The 9,653-nt window shown below is 51.2% G+C and overlaps 1 protein-coding gene across 1 annotated transcript; it reads right to left on the bottom strand.

The window, feature by feature from the left end:
* Positions 1-887: 887 nt before the first annotated feature.
* Positions 888-3,491, bottom strand: LOC116969445 (olfactory receptor 10G2-like). The gene has a single exon (XM_033016344.1). The coding sequence runs from the start codon at positions 3,474-3,476 to the stop codon at positions 2,460-2,462; it is 1,017 nt and encodes a 338-aa protein (XP_032872235.1). The 5' UTR covers positions 3,477-3,491; the 3' UTR covers positions 888-2,459.
* Positions 3,492-9,653: the final 6,162 nt, after the last annotated feature.

Raw genomic sequence — 9,653 nt, 5'->3', positions numbered from 1 at the left:
AGGTTCACCAGACTGATTCCTGGGATGGCAGGACTTTCATATGAAGAAAGACTGGATAGACTCGGCTTGTACTCGCTAGAATTTAGAAGATTGAGGGGGGATCTTATAGAAACTTTTAAAATTTTAAAGGGTTGGACAGGCTAGATACAGGAAGGTTGTTCCCGATGTTGGGGAAGTCCAGAACAAGGGGTCACACCGTTTAAGGATAAGGGAGAAGTCTTTTAGGACCGAGATGAGAATTTTTTTTTCACACAGAGAGCGGTGAATCTGTGGAATTCTCTGCCACAGAAGGTAGTTGAGGCCAGTTCATTGGCTATATTTAAGAGGGTGTTAGATGTGGCTAAAGGGATCAGGGGGTATAGAGAGAAGGCAGGTACAGGATACTGAGTTGGATGATCAGCCATGATCGTATTGAATGGCGGTGCAGGCTCGAAGGGCCGAATGGCCTCTACTCCTGCACCTATTTTCTATGTTTCTCCCAGTAACCTCTGACACCCTTACATACAAGTGGCAGAACGTTCAAGCCAGAATGTCCAAACGTTCAAATAGTCCCACACGCCCCCCCCCCCCCTGAGAACTACCAGCAGACATCTATCACAAAGCAGTTTCCAAACAAAAACTTACTTTAATTAAACCAGTGGGAACGCCACAAAACCTCTCGCTGGCAAGAGCAAGGCTGCAATTTAAAGTTAAAATCCATCCATCAGTAATATAATGGTTGCTATAGTTCGGCAAAGTCTGTAGACCAAGGTGGAAAACACTGTCCATTGTTGCAGTCTTAGAAGGTCCGCACTCACTCCAACGTAGGCAGTAGATGCCACCCAAACCCTTCACGATGGCTGTGTTGTAGACCCCCGTGTAGATCCACGTGTGTCTGGAGATGGGTGGTCTTGCAATGGGCCTGAGCCCCAGCCGGCCACTCTCTCGCATCGAGGCTCGCCCACCCCATCATTCTCTGCACTGGCCGTAGAGTTGGGCCAAACACCAAAAACTCAGTGAGATCAGGCAGCATCTGTGGAAGACATGGATGGTGGTGTTTGGGGGAGGGAGGGGGGGGGGGCTTCTCCAGTCCCTGCCGTATGTGTTGGGCAGGGGTGGGAGTGAGAGTGTGGCTCCATAACAACGTCCCAAAGCCTGGCTTCATCCCTCGATGGCTCAATCCCTCTGCCAGGCAGGTCCCTGTGTGGACTTGACCCTTCTCCCTCCTGCCACCCAGTCTGTGGACCTCTTGTACCAACCCAACGCGGCCCATCTCCTCACGTTCCGCACGAAAGTCCATGGTTACATTTGGCAGGGGAGAGAAAGCCATTTTGGAGATAGACACGAAGTTCTGGCAGCACCACTGGAGGTAAAGGGACGGGCGACCTTTCGGGTCGAGACTTTGGTCCAAATCGGCATTTGCAGTGCCTTTCCTGTCCTCTCTCCATCCTTGCCATCTCTCGACCAAGACTGAGTCAACCAGTTTGCAAGTCCGGAGTTGATGATGAGATGATGGGGTCTCTCTCCCTGTCTATCCCCGCTGTCTGTTGACCAAGACCTGATCACCAGTTGGTTGGGCAAGTCCAATGTTGATGATAAACCCCCACAATCAGCACTGGAGTCTCCCATCTCCATCCTATATCTCGTCCAATACCGAGTCAACCAGCTTTCAGGGCAAGTCCAGAGTTGATAAGATGACGTGGTCTCTCTCTCTCTCTCTCTCCATCCATCCATCCATGCATCTTTGCTGACTCGACCAAGATTAAGTCAACCAGTTGGCAGATCGAGTATTGATGTTGGTATTTCCTCCCTCCATCCATCCATTCTCGCTGTCTGTTAACCAAAGCTGACCCAACCAGTTTGTAGGGCAAGGTCTAGTGTCGATAAGACAATGATAAGATGATGGGGTCTCTCCCTCCATCCATTCTCGCTGTCTGTTGACCAAAGCTGAGCCAACCACTTTGTAGGGCAAGGTCTAGTGTGGATGAAAAGTCAACATGGGCCCCAAGGTCCCTCTCGTTCTCTCTCCCTCTCCATCCATCATTGCCCAGGAGTCAAGTGTTGGTGATGAGATCAACATTGGCCGCCGAGTTTCTCCCTCTCCCTCTCCATCCATCCTCGCTGTCTGTTGACCAACGCTGTCAACCCGTTGGGAAGAGCAAGTCCAATGTTGACGAGGAGGCCCACATTCGGCACGGGAGTCTCTCTCTCTCTCCCCGTCCATCCATCCATCCATCCAGCCAAGATCGAGTCGACCAAGATAAGACCCAAGATAGACACAAAGTGCTGGAGTAACTCAGCTGGATCTCTGGAGGGAAGAATTGGATGGGTGATGTTTCAGGTCGAGACCCTTCTTCAGACTGATGATGATGATAAGTTGATGAGACCCACATTGGGTGCCGAGGTCTCCCTCTCTCTCTCTGTCCACCCCCTCTCCACGCTGCAGGTCCAGAGGGGCGAGAAGGAGAGGCAGGGGGGTTTCAGCCCGGGGAGAGGGTTGGGTTTGGCGGCCGCTCAGGGCTGGGCAGTCGGCGGCGGACAGTCCAACGCAGGGCCGGCTTGTAGTGCCGGGGGTAACAGGGGAACTTGTGGGAGAGCAGGTGCCGGAGCTCGTCTTTCCGCAAGCCGTAGATAACGGGGCTGATGCACTGGGCAAGGCTGAAGAAGGCGAAGTTGACCCCTTCGAAGCGAACCTTGGTGTATTGTTGCAGGCGGCCGGCCTGAGCTAGACGCTGGAGCAGGAAGGTGATGAAGGTGGGGATGATATAGACTGCCAGCTGGGCTCCATGCATGAGGATGGTGCTCCTGGCCCGCCGGTTGTGCCGGGTCAGGGTCCCGATCCGTCGGCTCTCGGCCAAGATCTTCAGGTAGCTGAAGAGGATCAACAGGGTGCAGGCGCCGATCAGCGCGAACTTGCAACTCTGCCGGAGCTGGTGTCCGGAGCGCAGTTGGCAGGAGGTCGAGCAGTGGCCGGAGAGGGAGGAGAGAGAGATGGGCGGCTGTTGCTGGCTGACCAGGACCAGGGGGAGGATGGAGGAGAGGAGCCAGAGGAAGGGGCAGATGTAGCGGGCTCGGTGGCCGGGGCACAGGGAGCTGTAGCGGAGGGGGTAACACACAGCCAGGTAGCGGTCTACAGCCATCAGGGTCAAGGTGAGCAGGATACAGGAACCACACACCATCAGCATCAGCAGCAGCGCCTGGCAGCCGCCCCCCGGCACAGCAGCGCCCGACAGCTGCACCAGGTAGAAGCCGGAGCTCAGCCCGAAGTACAGCAGAGCCGACAGGAGCAGATGGAGCAGCAGAACGAAGCGGGTCTGGGAGCGGAGACGGTCGGCGGACAGCACCGCGCCGCCGATCGCCGCGCTGAAGAAGCAGAGGAGGGCGAAGGAGGTGAGGGAGGAGAGGAGGCGAACTAGCAGCCGCTCACCCTCACCCTCACTCTGCCCGTCCCCAGAGCCAGAGCCCGGGCCAGAGCAGTTGGCTGAGGTGTTCATCATCCCCGGAGAGGAGAGAGGGGAGAGGGGAGAGGGGAGAGGGGAGGGGAGAGGAGGAGAGGAGAGGGGAGGAGAGAGATGGGTGGAGGGGAGAGAGGGGAGGAGATTGGAAGAGGAAAGGAGAGAGGAAAGGAGAGGGGAGTGGAGGGGAGGAGAGGAGGAGAGAGGAGGGGAGGAGAGAGATTGGTAGAGAGGAGAGAGTAGAGGAGGGGAGAGGGGAGAGAGGGGAGGAGATGAAGCGGGAAAAGCGAGAGAAAGAGAGGGGATTGGAGGGGATGGAGAGGAGGTGAGGGGATGGAGGAGAGGAGAGGGGGAGAAATGGGTAGAGGGGAGAGAGGAGAGAGTAGAGGAGGGGGAGAGGAGAGGGGAGGGGAGGAGAGAGATGGGTAGAGGGGGTAGAGGAGAGGGGAGAGGAGGGGAGAGAGATGGGTAGAGGGGAGAGAGGAGAGGAGAGGGGAGGAGATTGGAAGAGGAAAGGAGAGGGGAGTGGAGGGGAGAGGGGAGGCGAGGAGATGGGTAGAGGGGGTAGAGTAGAGGGGAGAGAGATGGGTAGAGAGGAGAGGGGAGGGGAGGAGAGGATAAGAGAGGAGGGGAGGGGGGAGTCTGTACCCCGACAGCCGGCTCCTATTACTCCTCACTCTCACTCCCCTCGCTAACACTCTCTCTCACTCCCTCCCTGAATCACCCACTGTCGTTCACTCTGACATCTCCCGCAGTCGTTTCTGCTCTGGGTTACTCGCTGCCACCCCCACCCCCTCCCTCCTCACCTCCTTCGCTCCCTCCCTCACTCCTCGCCCGCTCCCCCGGTCCCACAAACCACGAGGCAACAAGCACTATGAACGCTCTCTCAGCCTCTGAGCCAGGCTGTACAGCGGCGGCGTTGACTCTGCGCGACCAGTTCCTGTTTCAAGTTCCAGCAGCGACTCTCAGCTTGAAACGTGACCAGACTTCCTTCCCGGAGCGACACTGCACACACATCAAGATTCAAGATTCAAGAGAGTTTATTGTCATGTGTCCCAGATAGGACAATGACATTCTTGCTTTGCTTTCAGCACAAAGTCACAGAAAAAATAACAAAAAAAGGCGGACAGACTGTCATCGAAGCGAGTTACCCATCCAAAACATCACCTCTCCATGTTCTCCAGAGATTCTGCCTGACCACCTGAGTTCCTCCAGCACTTTGTGTATTTCGTCTGTCAGAGAGAGGAGGAGGACTTCTTCAAAGTTGGCATATCTTGAGATTTAGCAGTGGACAGGTCTGAAGAAGGGTCCCAACCCAAAACATCACCTGTCCATGTTCTCCAGAGATTCTGCCTGACCCCCTGAGTTACTCCAGCACTCCATGTCTCTTTGTCTCTAGATCTGATACTACACCAGTTCTGTAGAGGTTGTGAGTTCCCTCCTCTCCATTGCACCCAAACACAAGACTGAGAGTTCCGGGTCGAGACCCATCTTCAGACCAGCATCTGTAGGTCCTTCCTACACATAAGGCTTAGTGGGATATGAGCCAATTTTGGGGGTTGTATTTGGCATCTGCAGGTCACTCCTGTGTCATTAGGAATTAGGTTGGACTGTGGGCCGAGAGCAGTGAGATCCAACAGACATCCATTCTCGTTATGACTTTCTCAGCCTTGCTTGCTACGTTGCAAGCACATGTCAAAGTTCTGGGAAATGCAAGTTCACATCAAAGCATTGCTGATGTAATTAGTCATAGAGTGATACAGCGTGGAAACAGGCCCAACTTGCCCACACCGCCCAATGTGCCCCATCTACACTAGTCCCACCTGCCTGCATTTGGCCCATATCCCTCTTGCAGGAAAAATGTTCCCAATGTTGGGCGAGTCCAGAACCAGGGGCCACACACAGTCTTAGAATAAAGGGGAGGTCATTTAAGACTGAGGTGAGAAGAAACGTTTTCACCCAGAGTTGTGAATCTGTGGAATTCCCTGCCACAGAGGGCAGTGGAGGCCAAGTCACTGGATGGATTTAAGAGAGAGTTAGATAGAGCTCTAGGGGCTAGTGGAGTCAAGGGATATGGGGAGAAGGCAGGCACGGGTTATTGATAGGGAACGATCAGCCATGATCACAATGAATGGCGGTGCTGGCTCTAAGGGCCGAATGGCCTCCTCCTGCACCTATTTTCTATGTTTCTAAGCCTGTCTTATCCATGTACCTGTCTAAATGTTGTGATAGTCCCTGCCTCAACTAATGTTGCACCCTCTATTCTCATCTAAACATTGTGGAAGGGTTTATGTAATCACATGTAGTCTTTGGCGGACTGGATAGCACGCAAACCTTGATATACATCACAATAAATAACTCGAAGCTGAAGAAATAGTCTCTCACTATCCGGCCTCTATGGAGGGGACATTATGGGTCGGGACCCTTCTTCACTTTCAGTGTTCTCCAAATTCTTCCACAGATGCTGCCTGACTGACGGAGTTCCTCCAGCACTTTTGTTTTTTGCTCAAGATCCCAGCTTATGGCAGTCTCTTGTGCCCCTCTCTCACAGTCATCGAGTCATAGTGTGGAAACAAGCCCTTTGGCCCAACTTGCCCACACCAGCTAACATGTCCCAGCTACACTTGTCCCACCTGCCCGCGTTTAGTCCATATCCCACCTGCCCGCGTTTGGCCCATATCCCACCTGCCCGCGTTTGGCCCATATCCCCCCAAACCTGGCCTGTCCATGTACCTGTCGAACTGTTTCTTAAACATAGAAAATAGGCGCAGGAGTAGAGGCCATTCGGTCCTTCGAGCCTGCACCGCCATTCGATATGATCATGGCTGATCATCCAACTCAGTATCCCATCCCTGCCTTCTCTCCATACCCCCCTGATCCCTTTAGCCACAAGGGCCACATCTAACTCCCTCTTAAATATAGCCAATGAACTGTGGCCTCAACTACCTTCTGTGGCAGAGAATTCCACAGATTCACCACTCTCTGTGTAAAAAATGATTTTCTCATCTCGGTCCTAAAAGACTTCCCTCTCATCCTTAAACTGTGACCCCTAGTTCTGGACTTCCCCAACATCGGGAACAATCTTCCTGCATCTAGCCTGTCCAACCCCTTAAGAATTTTGTTCAAAAGGGAACTGCAGATGCTGGAATATCGAAGGTACACAAAATTGCTGGGGAAACTCAGCGGGTGCAGCAGCATCTATGGAGCGAAGGAAATAGGCGACGTTTCGGGCCGAAACCCTTCTTCACCCTTAAGAATTTTGTAAGTTTCTATAAGATCCCCCCTCAATCTTCTAAATTCTAGCGTGTACAAGCCAAGTCTATCCAGTCTTTCTTCATATGAAAGTCCTGCCATCCCAGGTTGGGATAGTCCCAGCCTCAACTACCTCTTCTGGCAGTTTGTTCCATGCACCCACCACCCTCTGTGTGAAAAAGAGCAGGTCCACAAGGACTCTATTCCATTCCCTGTGGCTGTCTCTCTCTCTCTCTCATGCAAGCTGTGTTCTAGCTGACATCAGTTGACAAAACAGAAATGCTTAGCATGGGGAAACGTAACCTAGAATTATTTCATGAGGGGAAGTGGCTTCTGAATTGGGCGTGAGAAATGGTGGTTGTGAAGGTACTGAGGTGACATTATGATTGTTACATTCCTCCTTTCTCACGTTCTAAACCAGACTCACCAACTGGGTGGAAACAGACCCTTTGGCCCAAATTGCCCACACTGAGAAAACATGTCCCATCCACACTAATCCCACCTCATAATCACAGTCATACTTTATTAGCCAAGTATGTTTTGCAACATACGAGAAATTTGATTTGCGTACTAACAAAAAGCAACAGAACACACAAAATACATTTTAACATGAACATCCACCCTCCACTCCTCTACATTCCTCACTGTGATGGAAGGCAGAAGAAAAGTTCACTTCTTTGTCGGGGTCCTCGAGCCCCCCGTTGAAGGGGCGATCTTGGCTCCTGTAGCCGGAGGTCGGGCCCTCCGCGTCAGGGCGTGAAGCAGTCTGAAAATTACCTACAACTTTTGACACATTCATGGCCAGCCTGGACTTACCGGTAAATAGTGCGTGGAAATAAATAAATTTGACGAGAAATGAAATTGAAACTACTTTTCATCGCGCGATCGAAATGTCACGTCAACTGTTGTAGGATGAGAACTTTCTTGGTGACAAATGGAGAAGCAGAGGACAAAAGGACAGGCCAAATGTTGTGCCTTCCAACACAGTGATGAATGCTGTGGTGGATGTTTGTGTTAAATTTCTATTGTGTATTGTGTGTTCTTTTTTTATTGTACCGTTGCTGGCAAATTCATTTCACTTGCACTTTATGTACAAGTGACGAATTAAACTTGACTTGACTTGACAAAGGTTTAAGGTGAAGGGGATTTAATAGGAAACTGAGGGGCAACTTTATTTTCACAAAGGATGGTGGGTGCATGGAACAAGCTGCCGGAGGAGGTAGTTGAGGCAGGGACTATTGCAATGTGTAAGAAACATTTAGACAGGTAACATAGAAAATAGGCGCAGGAGTAGGCCATTCGGCCCTTCGATATGATCATGGCTGATCATCCAACTCAGTATCCTGTACCTGCCTTCTCTCCATACCCCCTGATCCCTTTAGCCACAAGGGCCACATCTAACTTCCTCTTAAATATAGTCAATGAACTGTGGCCTCAACTACTTTCTGTGGCAGCGAATTCCACAGATTCACCACTCTCTGTGTAAAAAAATATTTTCTCATCTCGGTCCTAAAAGACTTCCTGCTTATCCTTAAACTGTGAACCCTTGTTCTGGACTTCCCCAACATCGGGAATAATCTTCCTGCATCTAGCCTGTCCAACCCCTTAAGAATTTTGTAAATTTCTATAAGATCCCCCCTCAATCTTCTAAATTCTAGCGAGTACAAGCCGAGTCTATCCAGTCAGGACTTCATATGAAAGTCCTGACATCCCAGGAATCAGTCTGGTGAACCTTCTCTGTACTCCCTCTATAGCAAGAGAGGCTATGGTTAGGTTTAGAAGGATATGAGCCAAACGTGGGCAGGTGGGACTAGTGTAGATGGGGCATGTTGGTCTGTGTGGGCAAGTTGGGATGAAGGGTCTGTTTTCACCTTGTATGATGACTCCAATGGTGACAAGTGGGTCATATACACACAAGAGGCTATAAGGACCGGTGACGAGAAATAAATAGATAATGGTTCTACTGGAGCAACTGCATCTCATATTTCACTTGGGCAGCTTACAAGCCAGTGGTATAATGCTGATTAGTAACTAACTTTATTATTTAGCTTCCAATTATGATCTAACTTCCAGTAACCCCTGCATTCCCTCTCTCTCCATCCTTCCCCCACCCAAGTCGCACCAGCTTCTCGTTCTCACCTAGCAAACAGCCAACAATGGCCAGTTTCCTGTATCATCGTTGCTTTTGTCCGCATCTTTCATTAGACATCAATTTTATATCTTGCACTAAATGTTAGACAATAGACAATAGGTGCAGGATAAGAGGCCATATGGCCCTTCGAGCCAGCACCGCCATTCAATGTGATCATGGCTGATCACCCACAATCAGTACCCCGTTCCTGCCTTCTCCCCATATCCCCTGACTCTCTCTCGCTATCTATAAGAGCCCTATCCAGCTCTCTCTTGAAAGAATTCTCTCCAGAGAACCGGCCTCCACCGCCCTCTGAGGCAGAGAATTCCACGGACTCACCACTCTCTGTGAGAAAAAGTGTTTCCTCGTCTCCGTTCCAAATGGCTTACTCCTTATTCTTAAACTGTGTGTGCGTGGCCCCTGGTTCTGGACTCCCCCAACATCGGGAACACGTTTCCTGCACCTAGTGTGTCCAAGCCCTTAATAATCTTATATGTTTCAATTAGATCACCTCTCATCCTTCTAAACTCCAGAGTGTACAAGCCCAATGTTGTGCCCTTTATCCCACATCTGTACATTGATTGTATAGTCCTTCCTTTGCCTGGATCATCGGCCGTCACTTGAAACGTGTATGACTGCCCTCTCCTCTCCATAGGGTCGTCTACTTGTGGGTCTGCAGATGTCTGTAGAGGTCGATCCCCGATCCACATGCCTTGGTGCAACGCGGGCAGTGGAGACTGGCGGTGGTTGTTAGTCGTCGATCCCTCTTCTCTCTCTCCCTTACGGTGCTGTCGCTTTGTCTCTACGACACAACGTAGCTCCATTTCGTGACGTAC

Source organism: Amblyraja radiata, unplaced genomic scaffold, assembly GCF_010909765.2.
Source record: "Amblyraja radiata isolate CabotCenter1 unplaced genomic scaffold, sAmbRad1.1.pri S43, whole genome shotgun sequence".
NCBI classification, from domain to species: Eukaryota; Metazoa; Chordata; class Chondrichthyes; order Rajiformes; family Rajidae; genus Amblyraja; species Amblyraja radiata.
Note: the sequence above shows the minus strand (reverse complement) of the source record. Positions and strands in the feature narration are given on the sequence as shown.

Coding starts and splice junctions, on each gene's coding strand:
- LOC116969445 (XM_033016344.1), bottom strand. CDS start 3,476: ATGATGAACACCTCAGCCAACTGCTCTGGCCCGGGCTCTGGCTCTGGG.